General features: G+C 36.3%; 1 protein-coding gene across 1 annotated transcript in view; it reads left to right on the forward strand.

Moving 5' to 3' along the window:
* The window catches only part of MNAT1 (MNAT1 component of CDK activating kinase), a 220,522-nt gene that overhangs the window by 67,610 nt on the left and 128,846 nt on the right, over positions 1-24,066 (forward strand). The window contains exons 4-5 of the mRNA XM_039240755.1: positions 14,824-14,927; positions 20,114-20,254. Of these exons, the coding sequence (XP_039096686.1) occupies positions 14,824-14,927; positions 20,114-20,254 (245 nt within the window). The remainder of the gene's footprint in view (positions 1-14,823; positions 14,928-20,113; positions 20,255-24,066) is intronic.

Genomic DNA, 24,066 nt, shown 5'->3' on the forward strand with positions numbered 1-24,066 from the left:
GTAGCTCATGTTTATTCTAAAGGCAGTCTGGTCAGGCAATAAAGAGAAAGGAGATTATAAATGTTGCAGAGGAAGTTAAATACATGGTCACAAGTCCAAGTAAGCAGGTAGGATAATCTAAAGAAGGACAAAGGAGATAGGGAAGGGAAGTGGGGGTCTTGATTCTAGAATAAGGTTCTGGTTAAGCCATCATTTAAAAATAAATAAATTATATATATATATTTAAAATTATATAAAATATGTATATAATAAAATAGATATAATATATTTTATTTATTTATTTTGAGAGAGAGAGAGAGTGAGGGAGCCAGGGAGGGGCAGAGAGAGAGGGAGACAGAGAATCCCAAGCAGGTTTTGTGCTGATAGCATGGACACTTAACTGATTGAGCCACCCAGGCGTCCCCCAAAATATTTTTTCTATGAGATGAATTGCTTTGAATATATTAATCACCTGGGACCCATAGGTAAAACCATGTTTATGTCTAGAAGTGGGAGCTAGTATTGAACAAGTCTAGCAAGTAAGAACAAGTCTAGATATTATGGCTTATATGATATGTAGTCCTTTCCTTACCAGATAAGAAAACTGTGGCTTGGAGCATTTAGTTTGAAAGTGATTCTGCTATCATGTATATTCATGAGGGACTCTCTTCAGTTGCAGTATGTTGAAACTTTCTTAACCAGCCTCTACTTAATTGATCCATTGGAGTGACTGACATTTCCCAGTCCTCCCATAAAAAGTACTGAATGTTGCCCAAAATATAATAAAGATGAACTTTGTTCATTAGAAGATGTCCTCAAGTACACCTTTGTACTTCTATCACCAGTTCATTTATATACTGAGAGTTGTTTGCATTGGTAACCAAGCCTTCTTATGTACTTATAATCATTTAATTTAATTAAGTAGTTTATATGGTTATGAAAAAAATTGTACACCTCCTGAAGCATTCTGCTTCCCAAGTTCTTATTCCATTTTCTTTTTTTTTTTTTTTTACAAATAGTTTATTGTCAGATTAGTTTCCACATAACACTCAGTGCTCATCCCCACAAGTGTCCTCCTCCATGCCCATCCCCCCCTCCCCCCCACATCCATCAGTCCTCAGTTTTTGTCAGCATTCAAGAGTCTCTCATGGTTTGCCTCTCTCCCTTTCCCCCACCATTTCCCCCCTTCTTCTCCCCCTTGTTCCTCCATCAAGTTCCTCCTAATCCTCCTATACGTGCAAACATATGATATTTGTCCTTCTCTGCCTGACTTATTTCGCTCAGCATAACACCCTCAAGGTCCATCCATGTTGCTACACATGGCCAGATTTCATTGTTTCTCATTGCCATGTAGTATTCCATGGTATAGATAAACCACATCTTCTTGATCCATTCATCCGTTGATGGACACTTAGGCTCTTTCCATGTTTTAGCTATTGTGGAGAGTGCTGCTATGAACATTGGGGTACACGTGCTCCTATGCCTCAGCATTTCTGTATCCCTTGGGTAAATTCCTAGCAGTGCTATTGCTGGGTCCTAGGGGAGTTCTATTGTTAGTTTCCTGAGGAACCTCCACACTGTTTTCCAGAGGGGCTGTACCAGTTTACATTCCCACCAACAGTGTAGGAGGGTGCCCGTTTCTCCACATCCTCGCCAGCATCTAGAGTTCTCTGATTTGCTCATTTTAGCCACTCTGACTGGCGTGAGGTGGTATCTCAGTATGGTTTTGATTTGTATTTCCCTGATGAGGAGGGATGCTGAGCATCGTTTCATGTGTCTGTTGGCCATCTGGATGTCCTCTTTGGAGAAGTGTCTGTTCATATCTTCTGCCCATTTCTTCACTGGGTTGTTTGTTTTTCGGGTGTGTAGTTTGGTGAGTTCCTTATAGATTCTGGATATTAACCCTTGATCTGATATGTCATTTGCAACTATCTTTTCCCATTCCGTTGGTTGCCTATTAGTTTTGTGGGTTGTTTCCTTGGCTGTGCAGAAGCTTTTAATCTTGATGAGGTCCCAATCATTTATTTTTGCTCTTGATTCCCTTGCTTTTGGGGATGTGTCAAGTAACAAGTTGCTGCGGTGGAGGTCAAGGAGGTTGTTTCCTGCTTTCTCCTCTAGGGTGTTGATGGTTTCCTGTCTCACGTTCAGGTCCTTTATCCATTTTGAGTTTATTTTTGTGCATGGTGTGAGAAAATGATCTAGTTTCATTCTTCTGCATGTTGCTGTCCAATTCTCCCAACACTATCTGTTAAAAAGGCTGTCTTTTTTCCATTGGATATTCTTTCCTGCTTTGTCAAAGATTAGTTGGCTGTATACTTTTGGGTCCACTTCTGAGTTCTCAATTCTGTTCCATTGGTCTATGGGTCTGTTTTTGTGCCAATACCATACTGTCTTGATGATAACAGCTTTGTAGTAGAGGCTAAAGTCTGGGATGGTGATACCTCCCATTTTGGTTTTATTTTTCAGTATTACTTTGGCTATTCGGGGTCTTTTGTGGTTCCATACAAATTTTTGGATAGTTTGTTCTAGTTTTGAGAAGTATGCTGGTGCAATTTTGATTGGAATTGCATTGAATGTGTAGAGTGCTTTAGGTAGTAATGACATCTTAACTATATTTATTCTTCCCATCCATGAGCATGGAATGTTTTTCCATTTCTTTGTGTCTTCTTCAATTTCCTTCATAAGTTTTCTATAGTTTTCATCATACAGATCTCTTGTATCCTTGGTTAGGTTTATTCCGAGGTATTTTATGGTTTTTTGTGCAATTGTGAATGGGATCAGTTTCTTGCTTTCTCTCTCTGTTGCTTCATTGTTGGTGTATAAAAATGCAACCGATTTCTGTACGTTGATTTTGTACCCTGCAACTTGGCTGAATTCTTGAATCAGTTCTAGTAGGCTTCTGGTGGAGTCTGTCGGGTTTTCGATGTAGAGTATCATGTCATCTGCGTCTTATTCCATTTTCAAAAATGGAAACTTAACAGTATAGGTGACAGATGTGGTTTATACAGGAAAGAAGCAGGGGTGCTTGGGTGGCTCAATCAGTTAAGCATCTGACTCTTGGTTTCGGCTCAGGTCATGATCTTGCGGCTTCACGGGTTTGAACCCCATATCAGGCTCTGTGCTGGCAACATAGAGCCTGCATGGGATTCTCTCTCTTACTCTTCTCTCTCTGCCCCTACCCCACTCGCATAGTCTCTTTATCTCTCAAAATGTATAAATAAACTTAAAAAAAAAAAAGAGAAAGAAGCAATTAAAGAAACTAAAGACTAGATGTTAGTTGTATGTCATTTAAGTTAGAGCATGACCACACTTACCATATATGTTTTAAGTATTTATGGAGTACATATTTGTGTTTCCCTCCCTTAACAGACTTTTGTAAGTAATCAGCTACTAATTGTGATCATATTGGATAAAGAGCGGTTCTAATTATATTTAAAGATATTGATGAAGTTTGGGGCCCACGCTCATGGACTTATAATTAATTTTCTGAGCTTCAGCTCGGCTTAACAAATATTAATTGTTCCCTGTGAACTACTTTACTTGCTGAGCATATATGATGTTGCCTTCTGTAAATTGAGACTCTAAAGGGGAAATAATTATTTGAACTAATAACTATAATGTAACGTGAAAGTAGTATAGGCATTTATTTATAAAGTGTTATGAGAATACAGATAACAAAACAATTAATTCAGCAATGCGAAGTAGAGGTATAGTTTGATCAGAGAAAAGATCATATTTGAATTTGACCTTAAAAAATGGAATAGGAGTTTACCAGATAGGAAGACGATGGAAGAACATTTCTAGCAAAAGACAGAGTTACAGAAGTACAAGATTATTGAGCATGTTGGAGAATAAGCAAGTAATAGGTAGGTAGAACATGGGGAATGACTAGAAATGAGGCTTGAGAAACAGACTAGACCTGGGCTAATGAGAGCTTTGCAAGCTAGACTGTCAGGGTAAGCTTTTATTCTCCGGCTAGTAATGAGCCAGCAAGGATAGTGTGGTAGTGATGTGCAATATTGACAGGTGATCCTTGAGGCTGGGAAACTATTTCTCAGGGGCCATTACAGCAATTTGGATGAGAAATAATGAGAGCAGTTGTGTGCTATGAATCAAGAAAATAAAAGCTGGAGAACAGGCAATATTTTTTATTGTTTTGTTGGATGGAGAGTGAAGCAATGAAGGAAAGACTAGTTTTAGCTCTTAAGTTCTCTTAGGGTGTGGCTCCACCACTTTGTTGTGTGTCATTGTTTTAATTGTGGTAAAAATAGAACTTCCCTTTTAAAATCATGTTTCAGTAACTATCTGCTTTGTGTTTTTATTCATGCTTTCAAAGATGATTAGTTCGATGTTTGTGATTACCTGTATTGGCTATGTCTGTATTAATCAAAAGTATAAAGTGTTAATTTTATGAGCACCTGCTGAGAGTGCTTTACTCCCCTTATCCTGTATAGTTTTTACAGCTGTGGGACAGGCATTTTCATCCCTATTTAGCGTATGGAGAAGAGATAAAGGGAGCTTAAGTATCGTGCCTAGGATCGAATTGCTAGTAAATAATGGAGCCAGATTTTGAACGTAGGTTTTTCTGACTCTCAGAGTCCATCAAAGTGCTTGCTAGTCTCAGAGGAGTTACTTGTTTGAATGCAGAACATGGGGTGCTGATTGGCGAAATAGTGGTAGACGAGAGGATAAAAAGTAGATTGGGGCCATATTTTGAAGGACCTTAAAAAAGATTGAACTCGGTATTAAAGGTAGAAGAATGCTATTGAAGAAGCTTTGGCGTAGAGTGAGAGGAATAGAGTTGGTAGGGTGGCTAAGGAGTGCATGTTTGATTTATAAATTAGGGATTGGCCATTTTGTTAAATAAATTTCATTATGAATCCTTTGAACATCATAAATATAAAAATCTTAAAATACTATAATTTTGAATAATGACATAAAAATTATAATAGAAAGGGCACACATGAAGATGAACTTTCTTATGGCATTAACAATAGGCTCTTTTCTGTGGTTATGACAATCTAAACATAAAAATTCTTGTTCCTTTTGCCCCCAGGGATTATCTCAAAGGTTTGTTCTTAGTTTCATAATAAATAGATTATTCTTTTGGTTCAGGTTATGCTTATTTTGAAAGGGTGAGAAAGTCCTAAGGGCTTTAATTATAAATTCTGGATGTCAAAAAGACTCCAAAATTGTACTTAAATAACATTAAATCTTTCAGAAAATACAATAGGTTTTTTGTTGCCTTTTAATACTTGATTAAAGGCAGGTCAACATCTGAGCTAAACCAGTATCCAGATAAAGGGCCAAATGGTTGTTATAGAAAATTATCTTTTATTCTTTTTTTTCAAGGCTATTATACCAACCTGATTCATTACAGAATGAATGAGACTTGCTTTATCTGCAAAGTTTTAAAATTAGTACTTTACTTTCTTTTTAAACTTTTATTTTTTCTTTTTAAAGGAAGCAATTTGTATTATTTATTATTATGATTTGTATCTATTACACTGGTGTTACCTTTGCTTCCTAAATTAAAAAATGAAATAAAGAAATTGATTATTTTAGTTTTTTTTTTTTAAATGTTTTTTTTTTTTTTTTATTTATTCCTAGGAGAGAGAGAGAGAGAGACAGCGTGAGCAGGGGAGGGTCAGAGAGAGAGGGAGTCACAGACTGAAACAGGCTCCAGGCTCTGAGCTGGCAGTCAGCACAGAGCCCGACGCGGGGCTCGAACCCACGAACCGCGAGATCATGACCCAAGCGAAAGTCGGACGCTTAGCCGACTAAGCCACCCAGGCGCCCCGATTATTTTAGTTTTATTGGAATTCATCATGAGGTTTCTGATAAGCATAAAAGAAATCATATATAGATAAATTTCATTTAGAATTCAATTTTACCTGTTTCTGGGTTCTATTAGAGAGTTTAAATCAGTAGTATACTATCTAGTTTGCTGATAAACTTTTTGTTTTCTTAAACTGCTCTAAATATTCTATTAGAAGTCAACATAGGATATTAGTTTGATTACCTTTACTTCTCAGTAGATTTATTTTTTTTATTAAAATTTTTTTAATGTTTTATTTATTTCTGAGAGAGAGAGAGAGAGAGAGAGACAGTGTGAGCAGGGGAGGGTCAGAGAGAGAAGGAGATACAGAATCTGAAACAAGCTCCAGGCTCTGAGCTAGCTGTCAGCACAGAGCCTGACGCGGGGCTTGAACCCACGAACCATGATATCATGACCTGAGCGGAAGTCGGATGCTTAACCGACTGAACCACCCAGGTGCCCCTTCTCAGTAAATTTATGACCATAAGAAACCGGGATAATGTTTTCCTGTACTTTTATATCTGCTTGCTTTACCATTCTGTAGAATTTAATTCTGTAATTTAAATTAATTAAATCTGCAGTTATAAAGATAATTATAAACATTAGCATTGGTTTTTTTAATCTATTTTTTCCCCCTCTTTTGGTAATTAAGTATTTCTTTAGCTCTTACCTGATGGGAAATTCCTTTTTTTTTTTTTTTAATAGACTTTATTTTTTAGAGCAGTTTTAGACTCATAGCAAAATTAAGCATCAATTACACAATTCCCATATAGCTCTTGCCCTGCACATGCACAGACTTCCCTGCTATCAACATTCCTGACCAGAGTGGTAAATTTGTTATAATTGATGAACCTACATTGACATATCATTATTGCCCAAAGACCATAGTTTATATGAGAGTCTACTCTTGATTTTATACATTTTATGGGTTTGGACAAATATATAATGACATGTATCCACCATTATAGTATTGTACAGAATAATTCCACTGCCCTAAAATTCCTCTGTGCTCTGCCTAGTTTTACCTTTTTCCTCCCTTAACTTCTGGCAACCATTGATATATTTCTGTCTTTGTAGATTTACGTTTTTAGGCTGTCATGTAATTGGAATCATATACTATGTAGCCTTATCAGATTGGCTTCTTTCACTTAGTAATATGCATTTAAGGTTCCTCCATGTCTTTTCAGGATTTCATGGCTTATTTCTTTTTAGTGCTGAATAATCTTGTCTGGACATACCACAATTTATCCACTAACCTATTGAGAGACATCTTGGTTGCTTCCATGCTTTGGCAGTTACAAATAAAGATGGTATAAACATCTGTGTACAGGTTTTGTGTGGACAGTTTGCAGTTCATTTGGATAAATACCAAGGAGTATGATTGTTGGAGAAAATGATGAGAAACAAACTGTCTCCCAAAGCCATTTTGCATTCCTGCTGCAATGAATGAGAGTTCCTATTGTTCACATCCGTGTCAGCATTTTGGTGTTGTCAGTATATTGGATTTTGGCCATTTTAATGGCTATGTAATGGATGTTTTTTATTGAAACACTGGGACTTCAATAAAATGAATCAAACCTAGAATCTGCCCTCAAGTAACATTTTATTAGTTTATTTGACTATTAGGTCAAATAGATATGTACATTGATAATAATTTGGGGTGCCTTGGTGGCTCAGTCGGTTAAGTGTCCAACTTCGGCTCAGGTGATGATCTCATGGTTTGTATTGGTTCAAGGCCCACAGTGGGCTCTGTGCTGACAGCTTAGAGCCTGGAGCCTGCTTTGGATTCTGTATCTCCCTCTCTCTTTGACCCTCCCCCACTGACACTCTGTCTCTTAAAATTAAATAAACGTTAAAAAATTATTAAAAAAAAGTTTTATAGGGTAAAAAGTGGATAAGTGATACCAGCATGATATTAGGTAATGTATTGTGGGCATTCAGGGATAGAGAGATTGTACCTGCAAACTGAGTTATAAAGAAGAGCTGGTGGGGGCGCCTGGGTGGCTTAGTCGGTTAAGCGTCCGACTTTCGCTTAGGTCATGATCTCGCAGTTCGTGGGTTCGAGCCCCGCATCGGGCTCTGTGCTGACTGCCAGCTCAGAGCCTGGAGCCTGTTTCAGTCTGTGACTCCCTCTCTCTCTGACCCTCCCCTGCTCACTCTGTCTCTCTCCCTCTCTCTCTCCTAGAAATAAATAAAACATAAAAAAAAAAAAAAAAAGAAGAGCTGGTGATTAAGCTGGGTATAGAAGGGTGGGCCAGGGAAGGATATCCACAGTTGTTCTTGGTTGAGGTTGATACTAAGATACAGGCCCTCTGAGAGCAGTATGATCCCAGGTATGGAGGTAGGAAAGTGTGGGGCCTGTACAGGTGCCAAAGAAGAGCTGAACTGTGCTACCACTGTTTTTCAGGCATTGAGGGAAGCAATACACCTATCATTGTAGATAAAAGGTTAGGCTTTGGAATCAGATAGCCTTAGTTAAAATCTTGTTTACAACATTTAGTTTTTGTATAACTTGGATGTAGTTATTTAATATCTTTAAACCTTATCCATAAGGTGTGAATAATAGTAGTACCTATCTCATACGGTTTTTGGAAGTTTTAAGTGATGTAATTAGGCCAAACCTGGACATAGTTCCTGTCATATATATGTTGTAGATACTTGATACACATTGTAGACTGTATTCTTCAAGCAAAATTTTGAGGAGATCGCTTTAAGCAAACAAATGAAGCAAAGCTTGTCTGGTTGGAATTTTGCAATCTTTCTATTGGTTCTTGAAGAGGCTATGAGGAATCTGTAGAACTCCCAGAGCAGAAAGGAAAAAGCAGTGTAAGAGATAAGGTTGGATTTTCCTTTTTCAAGGCATTGTGGATGCAGAAGCAATGAGCAAACTGAGTGACTCATGACTGAATGACATAATCAGAACTCTGTAGAGTTAATTGGTAGCTAGTTCCATTAAAAGGAACAATAGTTTATTCTTTTATTATTATTTTTTTAATGTTTATTTTTGAGAAAGAGAGAGAGAACATTAGCAGGGGAGGGGCAGAGAGAAAGGGAGACACAGAATCTGAAGCAGGATCCAAGCTCCAAGCTGTCAGAGCAGAGTCTGATGCGGGGCTTGAACCCATGAACTGTGAGATCATGATCTAAGCTTAAGTTGGACACTTAACTGATTGAGCCACCCAGGTGGCCCATGATAGTTTATTCTTTTAATAAACACTTATTCAACAACTAGCACAGTACTAAATATTATTTAATGCATGAACCAAGGATACTTTTAGTTTTTCCCTGTTGTCATTTGATGATAGAGTGTCTTGTATTATGTGTTCATGTGTTTAGGGGTGATCTCCCCAGTGAGAGATCTTTAGTCTCACTTAAGCATCTGACTCTTGATTTTGGCTCAGGTCATGATTTCACAATTGGCGAGATCTAGCCCCACAGCAGGCTTCAGGCTGACTGCATTCTCTCTCTCCCTCTCAGCACGTGAATGCACATGCACTCTCTCTCAAATAAGTAAACTTAAAAAAAAAAAAAAAGAAAGAAAGACTTTGAAAGTGTTTATTTATTTTTTTTTTAGTAAAAGAGGAAAAGGCAGAAGGGATGAGAGGACTATAGGATGGTAGAGATGGAGAGTGATTTTTTTTTTTTTTTTTTTTACAAATAGTTTATTGTCAAATTAGTTTCCACATAACACTCAGTGCTCATCCCCAAAGTGCCCTCCTCCATGCCCATCCCCCCTCCCCCCCACATCCATCAGTCCTCAGTTTTTGTCAGCATTCAAGAGTCTCTCATGGTTTGCCTCTCTCCCTTTCCCCCACCATTTCCCCCCTTCTTCTCCCCCTTGTTCCTCCATCAAGTTCCTCCTAATCCTCCTATACGTGCAAACATATGATATTTGTCCTTCTCTGCCTGACTTATTTCGCTCAGCATAACACCCTCAAGGTCCATCCATGTTGCTACACATGGCCAGATTTCATTGTTTCTCATTGCCATGTAGTATTCCATGGTATAGATAAACCACATCTTCTTGATCCATTTGTCCGTTGATGGACACTTAGGCTCTTTCCATGTTTTAGCTATTGTTGAGAGTGCTGCTATGAACATTGGGGTACATGTGCTCCTATGCCTCAGCATTTCTGTATCCCTTGGGTAAATTCCTAGCAGTGCTCCCCTATGACCCAGCAATAGCACTGCTAGGAGAGTGATTTGAAGTATGCTTCAGAAATATTAGTGTGACAGCATTGAGTGTTATGGATTCGGTTAGAGTGTAGGGTCAGATGCAAAGATTCTGGAGATAGGAAATGAAGTCAGAGATTATTATATTATCCAGGGAGAAATATGATACTGCCTGGTATATTGTCAGGGCACTTGGGAATAGGGCAGATTTAAAGAGATTTTGGTGGTAGAATCTGTAGGATTTGGCAACTGGTGCTTGTGGAATGCAAAGGACAGTGGGTCAGATGAATCAGGTGTTAAATATTGGTGTCTTAGCATGATATCCTATCATTAACAGATAAAGGTTTCATAAAGAGGAACAAATTTGGACATAATTATGTGTTTGGTTTCCTGAAATGCACTTTGAGATAGTGTCAGCTTTTCCTGGCATTTATTTGGTTGAAACTATGGAAAGTGATGAGATTGCCTCAAGAATAAGGAGGGAGGAAAGAGGGCATAGGCCAGAATCATATAGATTGCTTAGAGATGAAGAAGATCCAGAGACGGAAACAGGCAAGAGTAGTTGAAGTAGTAGGAGAGAGTTCAGGAGAATCTATTTAAGTTAGTTAAGAGAAGTAAGTGCCTAGGGAAGAGTAAGTGATGAGTACTCTTGAGGATGGTAGATTACTGGATTTGATGACTCAGTAGATGACCTGTTAAATATAAGGAGCAAAATGTGAGTGATTGGCAAAGGTAGTGGAATCATACTGTATGAACTAACAGACCACAGTTGACTTTCTAAGGGCACTTGCTGATTTCGATCACCTTCTCTGTTGTGTGTTGGGGCCAGAATGTGATTTATGGGGAATGCCTTACATTGCATCCTAGCCAGATGCGCTGGTTTGCTACATTTGCTATTTTCTTTTCTACTTTGTGGTAAAAAAGCTGGAGAAGTAGCTAGGGGCTATTGTTTCTCATTTTCTCTAATTTCTCCCCTAGTTTTAAAATTGTGTATTGTAGAATTGATGATTGCTTTTGTTTTTCTACATACCTAAATGAATCTGGGATTTTTACAGTGATTATGAAAAATTGATGTTCTGAAATAAGTTGGTCTTTGAGGTGATAAAAATGAAATTATGGATCAAGTTGGTCTTTAGAGTATGTTTGATGCCTTACTTAACAAAATAGGTAATGCTATGTTGGGCTCTCAATATTACTTTTCAACTCTTATAGGGCTCTATAATCCAAAAGTCTAGGTACTATTTGACTTTCTCTGTCTGACTTATTTCACTTAGCATGATACCTTCCAGGTGTTGTTGCAAATGCCAAAACCTCATTTATTTTTATGGTTGATATTCCACTGTATATGTATCTATCCCACATCTTCTCTATCTATTCATCTATTGATGGATATGTGAATTGCTTCCGTATCATGGCTATTGTAAATGATGATGCAATAAACATAGGGGTCCATATATCTTTTTGACTTAGTGTTTTTGTTTTCTTTGGGTAATACCAGGTAGCAAATTACTGTATCATATGGTATTTTTACCTTTACTGTTTTGAGAACCTTCATATTGTTTTTCACAGTTGCTGTATTAATTTACATTCCTACCAACGGTGTATGGGGTTCCTTTTTCTCTGCATCTTTGCCATCACTTGTTATTTCTTTCTTGTTTGATTTTAGCCATTCTAACAGGTGTAAGGTAATATCTCATTGTGGTTTTGATTTGTATTTCCCTGATGATTAGGAATGTTGAACATCTTTTCGTGTGTGTGTTAGCCATGTGTATATCTTCTTTGAAAAAAATGTTCATTCAGGCCCTTTGCCTATTTAAAAAAATATTTTTTTTACTGTTTATTTTTGAGAGAGAGAGTGTGTGTGAGCAGGGGAGGGGCAGAGAGAGAGGGAGACACTGAATCTGAAGCAGGCTCCAGGCTCTGAGCTGTCAGTGCAGAGCCTGACATGGGGGTTGAACCCACGAACTGTGAGATCATGACCTGAGCTGAAGCCGGACGCTTGAATGACTGAGCCACCCAGGTGTCCCTCCTCCGCCTATTTTTAATTGGATTATTTGGGTTTTTTGGGTGTTGAGTTGTATCAGTTCTTTATAAATTTTATATATTAACCTCTTATCAGATAGCATTTGCAAATACCTTCTCTCATTCAGCAGATTGACTTTTTATTTTGTTGATGTTTTTTTTTCACTGTGCAAAAAGCTTTTTATTTTAATGTAGTCCCAGTAGTTTGTTTTGGCTTTTGTTTCCTTTGCCTTAGGAGATGCACCATATGATTTCACTTATATGTGGACTCTAAAAACAAACAAATGAATAAACAAACAAAAAATGGAATCAAACTGATAAAAATAGAGAACAAACTGATCATTGTGAGTGGAGAGGGGATAGGGGGATGGGTAACATGGGTGAAGGGGAGTAGGAGATATAGGCTGCCAGTTATGCAATGAATAAGTCACAAGAATAAAAGGTACAGCATTTGGAATATAGTCATTGGTGTTGTAATAGGGTTGCATGGTGACAACTGATAGCTAAACTTATGGTGAGCATATCATAACATTTGGTTATTGAATCACTGTGTTGTATACCTGAAACTAATATAACACTGTGTGTCAACTATACTCAAATAAGAAAAAAAAGAAAGGAGAACAAGTAAAAGCAAAAAGTCTAGGAACTATTTGAAATGGTTATTAAAGGAAGGAGTGAGACAGGGAAGGAATCTGTAGAAACATGGCTTAGAGCATAGTTGTTTAGGGTAGATCAAATCTGTTTACAGGGCAAGCAGGAAGTAGGGAAAAGTAATTGGAGAAGGGTTAGAATAGCTAATAATGGATGGAGAGAGATTACAGAAGCAGCCCAGGGAGGTCTGAATGGAATTGTGGAACAGGAGGGTCTTAATGATATGGATTTTTCTTCAGACAGGCTGATGCAAACATGTAAGGGGTGGGGTAGTGGGATGGTACTTTATAATATGAATTTGTATATACCAAAAGAGTTTATTTTTTTATTTTTAAAATTTATTTTTGAGAGAATGTGTGTGAGTGTGCATGAGCGGGGGAGGGGCAGAGAATCCAAAGTGGGCTGTGTGTTGACAGCAGAGAGCCTGATGCAGGGCTCAAACTCATGAACTGTGAGATCATGACCTGAGCCAAAGTTGGATGCTTAACTGACTGAGGTGCCCTGTGCCAAAAGAGGTTTTTTGGGTTGTTATTCAGAGTATTATAGTGACTGATTTATATAAGTAAACTTAGAAGGGAGTAAGGCATTATTTTGAGTCAGAATTATATAAAAATTAAACATTAAAAAATCTAACTCAAATGAACAAATCAGGAGACTATAGATGCTGGTGAGGATGTGGAGAAATGGGAACCCTCTTGCACTGTTGGTGGGAATGCAAACTGATGCATTTGCTCTGGGAAACAATTTTTTTGAAGTTCCTCAAAAAATTAAAAATAGAACTACCCTATGGCCCAGGAGTAGCACTGCTAGGAATTTACCCAAGGGATACAGGAGTGCTGATGCGTAGGGGCACATGTACCCCGAAGTTTATAGCAGCACTTTCAACAATAGCTAAATTATGGAAAGAGCCTAAATGTCCATCAAATGATGAATGGATCAAGAAGATGTGGTTTATATATAAAATGGAATACTGTCTGGCAATGAAGAAAGAATGAAATTTGGCCATTTGCAGCAATGTGGATAGAACTGGAGGGTATTGTGTTAAGTGAAATAAGTTAGTCAGAGGAAGACAGATACCATATGTTTTCACTCATATGTGAATCTTGAGAAACTTAACAGAATACTATGGGGGAGGGGAAAGGGGAAAAAGTTACAGAGAGGGAGGGAGGCAAGCCATGAGACTCTTAAATACTGAGAACAAACTGAGGGTGGATGGGGGTGGGGGAGAAGGGAAAGTGGGTGATGGGCATGGAGGAGGGCACTTGTTGGGATGAGCCCTGGGTGTTGTATGGAAACCAATTTGACAATAAATTATATTAAAAAAAATATTTAAAAATCTAACTCATTGAAAATTTATCATCTTTTTGAACATACCTCAGTGGCTTCTCTTATGAAATAATTTCAGTCTTAAGTTTTGGTACCAATTTATCTTTTACCTTCCTAGTTAAATTTCAGTTGTTAATCTATATCTTATTTATTTATTAAATTTTTAAAAAATGTTTATTTACTTTGGAGAGGGAGAGAGAGAGGGAGACACAGAATCTGAAGGAGGCTCCAGGTTCTGAGCTGTTAGCACAGAGCCCAATGTGGGGTTCGAGTGTGAGATCATGATCTGAGCGGGATGCTTATCTGACTGGGCCACCAGGTGCCCCTGTATCATATGTCTGTAGATCTTGATATAGGGGCCATTGGAATGTGAATTAAACTGGTTTTTGTTTGCTATAAATTATATAGTTATATAATATTTTTTATTCTTTTGGATAAGTTTTCTCTTTGTAGAGCATAGATTCTTTTCAATACTGATTCTGACTAGTATATTAGATCCTAGACTTATTCTTTATACTTAAATAATTTAAGTAATCTTTCATATACTTTTAAAGTTAGAATGGGAACTATAAAAATCAAATATAATGTGATTATGACAAACATATCTTAGATTTTCTGGGGTGATTCAGAGATTTAGATATTCTTTGTGATAGTCTGTAGTCTTTGGCTCTGAAACCATAGTTGCTGAACTAGAACTAGTCTCTAAAATAGGTATTAGGTAAAAGGACATAAATAGAGCTGTATGTAATGACAATCTGGTGAATTAAGAAGTCAGTGTGATGAATTTTCTTTATTGTCTACTCAAGATTTATATTAAAATTGTTTTTCATGTCATTGTTTCCTTTTTGATGCAGTTTTCAACTTGACCAACAATGTGGATTTGGACAACACCAAAAAGAAAATGGAGATGTACCAAAAGGAAAACAAAGATGTCATTCAGAAAAATAAGTTAAAGCTGGTTGGTTGCTAAGTATTTTCTTTCGTTTTAGAAATGAATGCTTCCATATGATTCCTGAAAAGTTATCTTCCTCTGAAACTAGTTAAAATTATAGAGAATTTAGCTGAAATCTAGGCCAGAATATACTATATATATACACACACATATGTATGTATATATACAGGCTTATAGGTAGGAGGCACACATTACTGTAGCTACAACTTTGATAGTATCATTAAAATATATTCTTTAACGAAAGAAGAATTATGTGCCTGCAGTGATTTAATTGTCCAATTTACACAGTTTAAGTGTCATTTCTTTAATCTGGGCTTTCCAGTTTTGGAGGAAAGCAGAGGTTATTATTTTTGAGGTACTTTGTCAGGAATTTGTGATCATTGGCAAAAATGATACAAGTAGTATTTGGATCATATAGCTTGTATTTTCATCTTGTGTTTAGAAGGACTTTCTCCTTATAGTATTAGGAGTGTTTCATTTCAGTACTTCTTTCCTTCCATAAAGCTCTCAAGGGATTGACACTACATTCTAAGTCCATTCATACCCAGCATGGCTTCCTTAGGTGTCTCATTTCTGAGAGGATCAGTGTACCATAAAAATTACTCTTTTTACCAGGTAGCCTTCCCTGGGTTAGAAGATACATGCAAAATAGGTATTCTTAGGTAACTTGTTGCATTAGCCCCATTTAACTTATTAATAGAAAGATGTTCCTTTCAAGTGAGTACTTTTTTTCATTCAGAGTTTTAAAAGTTGTATTTATTTATTTTTAGAGAGGAAGAGAGAGAGAGAATGTGTGAGTGGGGGAGGGGGCAGAGGGAGAGAGAGAGAGAATCTTTTTTTTTTTTTTTTAAGTTTATTTAGTTTGAGAGAGGAAGAGAGCACAGGCAACGGTAGAGAGACAGAGAGAGCTAGAGAATGAATCTTAAACAGCCTCCATGCTCAGCTGATGTGGGGCACAATCTCACGACCCTGGGATTATGACCTGAGCCAAAGTCAGGAGTCAGCCACTCAACCTACTGAGCCACCCAGGCACCCCTCATTCAGAGTTTTAAGCTATGAAATAATAGTGTTGAAGTAAAAGAATACTCTAATTTTGGTGAACCTTTTCTTCAAATAAAAACTTGCTCAGAATACTTTGGTTGAAATGAAACCAAACTTTCTTAGTGGGTAGAGGGATAGGCTGAATTCCCATCTGCTCAATCTCTTTTGTAGTGTACCTTAGGCATCTTGTTAGAGAATTCAAGATTCCTTAGAGTAATGTTATAAAAACCTGCTGTGGATGATTGTCATTGAAGGGTTTTAAACCAAGTGATAGAAAGGTATTGTCCTGGTTAGAATAAATATAGTGGTTTCTTGGAGGTTGAATTTGAGAGAATCAAGGTTAGAGTTTGGGAAACCAATGGGAAGTTATTGCAGTCATGTTGGTGAGTTCAGAGGGGACTTAAGAAATAGAGAGGTGGGAATGAATTGGAGAAACAGTTTGAGTTTAAAATAGTAAGTACTATACTGATGAATTAGGAGTAGGAGGTGAAGGCAAGGGAGATTCACTGGGTAAGTTAGTGCCATGAGGCAGAACATAGAGACCTTTAGTTTTCAACCTGCTTTCCATCTCTCAGTCCATTACCTTCTTCTTCATCCCCACAGTGTTTGATTTTTTAATGATGTCTGTTTTCCCAGTTATTCAGTCAGCTAGCTAGCCAATCAATATTTATTGAGGTCTACTATATCTAAGATGCTTGTATATTCCATTTCAGTGAGAAAATCAAGGCTACCAGTTTCTCATTGTCAAAGATGATAAACTGTTGGTCTGAATCTTACTTGGCCTGTTGGCTGTGTTTGGTGTAGGCTTCTCCCTTGATAGTGAATCCCTCTTCCTTAACTTCTGTGGGGGCACTCCATTCTCCTCCTCCCCCTGCTGCCCTCACTTTCCCCTTTCCGATTAGGAGGCTTAAGCTTTCCTTCCTGACTCTAAAACATGGTTTCTTTCAGTGCTTCTCTGAGTTAACCCTGTATACTAATTACTCTCAAATGTTTCTGCAGCACATTGTTTTTCTCCTGAGCTTGTAGAACTTTACTATGTAATACAGACACACACACACACACACACACACACACACAGTTAATAGACATTTATTTCTTGATTATAATGGGCACTTTTAATTCAGCATTCCAGAGCCGAATTTTTAAATCTTTACCATTTGTTTCTCTTACATTCTTTATCCAAGTGTTACATTCTTTATCCATATCTGGTCTATCCTCCTATACTGTTGATAGTCTCTCCCCATCATTTTTCAAACCTGGTTCCTTCTCTAATTCTGTTATTATTACCTTATTTAGGGCTCTCATCATTTCTTATCTAGGTTATTGAAATGTTCTTTTAACCGGTTTTCCTGTCTTCAGTTATGACCCCGTTGATCTGAATACTTCACTGCTTCTAATCATTTTCTAAAGTTATCCCTCAGATTTCCTTAATCTCTTCCTAAATTGCCTAAGTATGGCACAGATTTCCTTAGTATGGTATGATGGACCCTCCATGATTTGTCCTCTGCTTTCCTTTCCAGTTTTACCTAGAGCTTTCCCCCATTCCAACACTTCATGACTTGGACATACTAAGCATTCCAGTTTTAAATTCATGTTTTGGTTGCACCTTTGTTTTCTCTGCCCATATAGCTGTTGCACTCTCCAATGGGAATAAATACCTACTGTTTGAAGTCTTAGTCTCAACCTCCTAGGTTTCCTAGGGCCACTGTAACAAATTACTAAAAAGGGAATTTAGAGTCTAGAAGTCTGAAATTAAGGTATCATCAAGGTCATGCTTTCTCTAAATGTTCTAGGGAAGAATCCTTCCTTGGCCAGAAGAGGCAGTCCTTCCTTGCCTATGGTGGTTGTCGGAACCTTCAGTACCACTCTACCTTTGTCTTCACATGGCCTTCTCCCCTGTGTGTCTGTCTAAATTTCTAGTATGACCCCATCTTAATTTGATTACATCTGCAAAGACCCGATTTCCAAATAATGTCACTTTCACATGTACCAGGGGTTAAGACTTCAGCATATATTTGGCTGGCGGCTGGGGGATACATTTAACCTATAATACTCTGTATGAAATCTTTTCTTTCTCTGCATTTCCTTTATAATTGCAAGGAGAATTTACCACTCCTTAATTCTCTTTTCACTGTATCTTAACACTTCTTTTTTTTTTTTTTGTATCTTAACACTTCTTACACTTAATTGATTATGTGGCACTATTTTACTATGAGGCTCATCTTTTTCTGCTTGAATGCTCCTATTCAAGTAGTTCACTTTTCCAGGCTTCATATCTCAGCCCCTGACTTTTTACATTTATTCCTACTAATCCTTCTAGATGAAGTTTGAATTCTCTTCTCCATTGGGTGTCTGAATTAGAGTAGCAGACTTGGCAATAGGGAAGGAAACATTTGTAAAATTATAGGGAGAGATGCTAATAGGAGGTAGCAACTAATTTAATTTAAGAGCAATGGGAGGGGGAGAGGGAGTATATAGAACTGAATTTACAGTTTCAAATGAAATTGACTGAGATGTAGGTATGAACTTTGTGGACATAAGGAACATAGGAATATGATCAGCTTTGGGAGGCCAGATGCTAAACTTAATTTTGGATCTAGTACTGAGTTTGAATTGTAGGTAAAACATATTTTTGTTTGAGAACTTTGTTTTTTGGGGAGTTTATCTAATGTGTGAACTAAAATAAATGTCTAATAAAAGGTTTTAAATGTTAGTTTAAATATAAATATATTTTTCTCCGAGGTCTCTGTTATTCATATACTTATGATACTCAAACCTATTATGCTCTCTTCCTCCATTCTGTATTTACCTCAAGGTGGCATAAATTCTCAGTGTTTTCTCAAATTAAAAAAAAAGAGCTTTAAAATAAAGCCATTTAGGGGCGCCTGGGTGGCTTAGTCGGTTAAGAGTCCGACTTTCGCTTAGGTCATGATCTCGCGGTTCGTGGGTTCGAGCCCCGCGTCGGGCTCTGTGCTGACTGCCAGCTCAGAGCCTGGAGCCTGTTTCCGGTTCTGTGTCTCCCTCTCTCTGACCCTCCCCTGCTCATGCTGTCTTTCTCTCCTAGAAATAAATAAAAAACATTAAAAAAAAAAATAAAGCCATTTAGATTTTACTGTATTTTTCATTCATAAGAATGAAAGAGCAAAGACTATGTATAGTATTGCTTTTAAGCATGACTTAGAGTTGGAATAAATTTCAGAGCCTGGAATTACTTAATATTTCTGAGGCACCCCGTAAAAGGAGAATGAGTAGAGCTATAGTTCATTCTGTTTACATATTAGCTTTGAGTTTTGAATTTTTCAGTGTACAGAAAGGACTTGAAATTTATATGCTTATGTTAGAATATAACTTCAGGTTTTTGCAGTTTACCTTAAATGAATGTTGTTTGGAATGCTAGCATCATAAAGAGTTATTTTCACCTTGGGGAAAGGAAGCTTAGGACATTGATAACTTTTCATTATCTGGAATGTTCTGGAGATTGTTTCTATTAAATAAGCCATTCCTTTCAATGGAGTCTTTCAATTGGTAGTTCTGTATGTACATTGTCTCTTTGTTGTTTTTATTGGGTTTTGTTTTTTTTTAAATTTGTTTTTAATGTTTTATATATTTCTGAGAGAGCAAGAGAGCGCTTGAGCAAGGGAGGGTCAGAGAGAGAGGGAGACACAGAATCTGAAGCAGGCTCCAGGCTCTGAGCTGTTTGTCAGCACAGAGCCTGACATGGGGCTTGAACCCACGAACCGTGAGATCATGACCTGAGCCTGTTGGACACTTAACCAACTGAGCCACCCAGGTGCCCCATGTTGGGTTTTGTGTATGTTTTTCTTGTTAAACCCTCTAAAATAAATGACTCAAAACTATCTGTAATAATTTTAAGTAAATAAGTTCTCTATTAAACACATATCCTACAGCTCTGCAGCTGAGTAAGATGTACTTGTTTAGGTGTTAAATGATAGGTGTCATTCTCTTTAAAAGTAACATGTCCATGTGAAATAATAAAATGAAGTCTAGTTCATTCGGAGTAAAATTGCTGCTCTATTAAACTCTTAAGTGACTAGTATGTTTTATGAATCCAGAAAGTATCAGAGTGCAGTATAGGATTGATTTTGGTTACTAAATTTATTCTATTCTATATATAAATATTTCTGTTTTAGACTCGGGAACAGGAGGAATTGGAGGAAGCTTTGGAGGTAGAAAGACAGGAAAATGAACAAAGAAGACTATTTATTCAAAAAGAAGAACAACGGCAGCAGATTCTAAAAAGGAAGAATAAGCAAGCTCTTTTAGATGAACTGGTATGTATTAATGCTAAATGTCTTAAAAATCGTTAGTATTCAGCACTTATCTTTCCAATTTATTATGCTGGATAATGGCGTTTAAATGGCATTTCTGTTGGTATATTCAGTGCTGGTATATTCAACTTCTGTTCCTTTATTAAAAAACATTTTGTCAATATCCATTTTATTTTAGACAAAAGAGCAATATAACTGATGTAAGACAGTGTACTGTTAATGGGTTATTTATGTTTTTAAGCTTACTGACTATAAGGCATTGTTTTTAAAGAACAATTTTCTCCTGATTAACAGTGGCTTTCTTATAACTTGCTCGTTTTCAGGTATTTTGACTTCATGTGAAATTTATAGTGATTCTGTATACTTTGTGAGAACTATGTTTCATATTTTTGCATGAGAAAGAATATATTTGAAAGAAATGGCAGTGTTTCGTGAATTGTGTTTTCCAATAATTAGCTCCTCAAGTAGTCACCATTGTTAGATAATAGCAGTAATAATAACTAAGCTTTATGAAAATGTTCCATAGATTTGACAGTATATTTGATTTATTTGATGCTTATAACCTAGGGTAATACATAAAATCACAGTAGAAATGGTCCTCTCCAGGAAAGTCTTTTTGTATTCTTCCCTTTTTCTGTCCACATAATTAATTTCTGTGTAGTAGTAACATACTTTAATTCTTTAGTCTAGTTGTGCTATTTGTTACCCTATGATTAGGTAAATGTGTATGTGTATGTTCTGTTCTTTTGGCCAAAAGTCAGCTGAGCAGGAATAAAAAGAGAAAGCAAGGTAATTAAATTAAAAGTAGTTGAGAAATAAGAGTAAGAGCATTAATGAGGCTTAGAAAATACTTTTCATAAACCCTATTTACTTTGTAGAAGTGGAATATAAATTTGGCTCTAAAAATAAAGACAACAGTATGTAAAATAAAATATCTTTTCTTAGTGATTTCCATGAATTTTTCTTAAAACTATTGTGTTGTGCCTTTAACAGTTGAAATGACACATGTGTTTTACATTTTTTTGTTGACATGAATTTTATGAGAAATTAAAAACTTTAAAGAATGAATTAGTAAATACTGATGTTCTAATTATTTTAATGAAAGTTCCTTTCCCCCATCATTTTATATAGAGGAACACACTTTTCCTTGATAATGCTTCTCCTTAATACAGTTAACTGAATTGATTCGAAATATAGAATTTAGACATGAAATGAAAATACACTTTAACATTTTAAAAATATTGCATCTAGTATAAAGAGTTTTTAGATTTAATTTTGAGATTAGCTAGCTTTGCATTAGCAATTATTCTCTGCATATTTTTTTAGTCCTTAAAGTAATGTTTTGCTGCCTCATTGAGTGTTGTTGGCATGAAGCTCCCCTTTAATTCAGTGGGGCATGAAGCAAGATGTAAAACTGCCAAAGTTGTACATTGTGTATAACCTGGAGTTAATATTGTTTTTTGTGAGACCTCCCCCCAAACTCCCCTGCAACTTCCTGTTTTCTTCACCTGCAAGTCATTATTGCACATACTTTCTTTACTGTTTAGATCATGTAACATGGTGGTTAAATCTTTAGCAATTTACTGTATTCATTAGACCAATTAATTACAACAGATTGTTTTAGAGTATCAGTACATTTTGAATTTCTGGTTTCCTAATTTTATTTTTAAAAATTCTCTGTTACTTTAATTTTTAAATAAACATTACATTATTTCTGTTAAAATGTTAATATATGTTTAGTACTTATCAACTAATTGGAAGAATTCATTAAATTTCTTTTTATCCTCCTGAATCCTTAATAAGTAAAAACATTTTGTTTCTTTTTCTATGTATATTCATGTGTTAGATTCTATAAAAAAGATAATATTGGCATTTGTAAATATGTCTAGAAGCTTAAATCTTAGAATTGTTGTCTGGATCTAATTTAGGCAATAAGTACTACTTATTCGAATTTTTTCCTCCTGTTTTTGGGTTTGATTCTTGTGCTAAGGGTCACTTTTAACCTTTAAAAAGCATTACACTATACTGTATGTGACAGGATTTTATGTTATGGTCTTAATGTTTATGGCTTAGCATTTACCATAATGTTGCCTAAAAGGTCCATTTATTTAATCCTAACTGTAAATTCAATTTTTTTTAACGGTTTGGAAAAAGATTTTTAAACAGGTCCTAACTTAACAAATCTTTTTATATTCCTGTTTGAAAATTTTCTTCAGTTTATGTCTTAAATTTTGTTAAGGGCTAATATTGTCAAAATGTAGTAGCTGATTTTTATTAGAAATATTGTTTGCCAGATGGCTTGCTTAAAGTCAGTTAACAATTTTAAAAATGGTCATTATAAAGCTTTTAATGAGTATTACCGGCAGTCTTATTAAAATTTCCTTAAATATTAAACAGTAAACCTTCAGGCAATTAATGAGGTTTAGAGAACTTTTCAAGGTAAACTGGAAAGCTAAGAAAAATGAAATAACTTGCTAAGGCTGACTCTGCATTTTAGGTATTCCTGAGAGCATGTATGTTCCCATAGCTTATTTTACTCTATTGATTTTGTTGTTGTTGTTAGAGCTCCAGCTTAATTGTTTTTTAATGTTTATTTATTTTTTGAGAGAGATTGAGAGAGAGAGAGAGAGAGAGCAAGCTGGGAGGGACAGAGAGAGAGGGAGAGAGAAATTCCAAGCAGGCTCTGCACCATTAATATAGAGCCCGATGCAGGTCCCAAACTCACGAACTTGACCTGAGCTGAAACCAAAAGTCGGACACTCAACCCATTGAGCCACCCAGGCACCTCAGCTCCTGCTTAATTCTAATCTAATCTTCCACAAAGATTTTCAGGTTTCAAAGTTTTGACTGCTAAGAAAGAATAATTTGAAGTCAGTTATATGTCTTAATGTCAAAATTGGTTTTAGATTCCTAGAATGTTTATTTTTTATTAAATTTCAGCTCTTTTACCAAGGAATTTTAATGTTCAGGTCCTTTTATGTGAAAATGAAACCAAGATTAAAACAGACCCAAGTATTGATTAGCAACTTTTTTGTAGTGAGCCCATTGTCTTGCTTTTACATAAGGACTTTCACTTAGAGTAAAAACCAGGTATGGAAGAGTATTTGAGTTCACTTAGAGGACAAATTAAGAAAGAATGTTGAAGAAGCCTATTTTCTTCTGTTAGTTTTTACATATGAAAAGCTAGTAATGGATTTTAAAAGATATTTGGGGCCATAGCCTATTTAAATTGTCTTAACTTTACATTTTATTATAAAATTCTTAATCGAAATCTAGAATAGCTGCAGAAATACACAGCAATACTGTTGCTAATGCATAACTAATGCTTTATTGTAGAGTATGAAAGGTATTCAAGTACATTCTCATAGTACTTATGTCATTCATTCTCCTTTATTATTTTTTTTAATTAAAAATTTTTTTAAATGTTTATTTTTGACAGAGAAAGATAGAGGATCTAAAGTGGGCTCTGTGCTGACAGCACAGTCTGGTGCAAGACTCGAACCCATGAACTGTCTGAGCTGAAGTCAGATGCTTAACTGACTGAGCCACCCAGGCACCCCTTTAATTTTTTTTTTAATTAATTTATTTTTGAGAGAGAGAGCCTGAGTATGGGCAGGGGAGGAGCAGAGAGAGAGAGACACACAGAATCTGTGCCCCTATTCTCCTTTATTATTGCTAAAGGCCCCAAGGCTCTATTTTATAAATAAAATTTGTGTTCTTCCATTTAAAATTTTTAATCTTTGTAACATTGCTCTTGTAAAGCCCTTCTTGAGGTACACATTTATTCTAGGACAATTCTGTTGAAATAAATTGCT

Source organism: Hyaena hyaena, unplaced genomic scaffold (genome assembly GCF_003009895.1).
Source record: "Hyaena hyaena isolate Hyena2069 unplaced genomic scaffold, ASM300989v1 scaffold_181, whole genome shotgun sequence".
In the NCBI taxonomy this organism is placed as follows: Eukaryota; Metazoa; Chordata; class Mammalia; order Carnivora; family Hyaenidae; genus Hyaena; species Hyaena hyaena.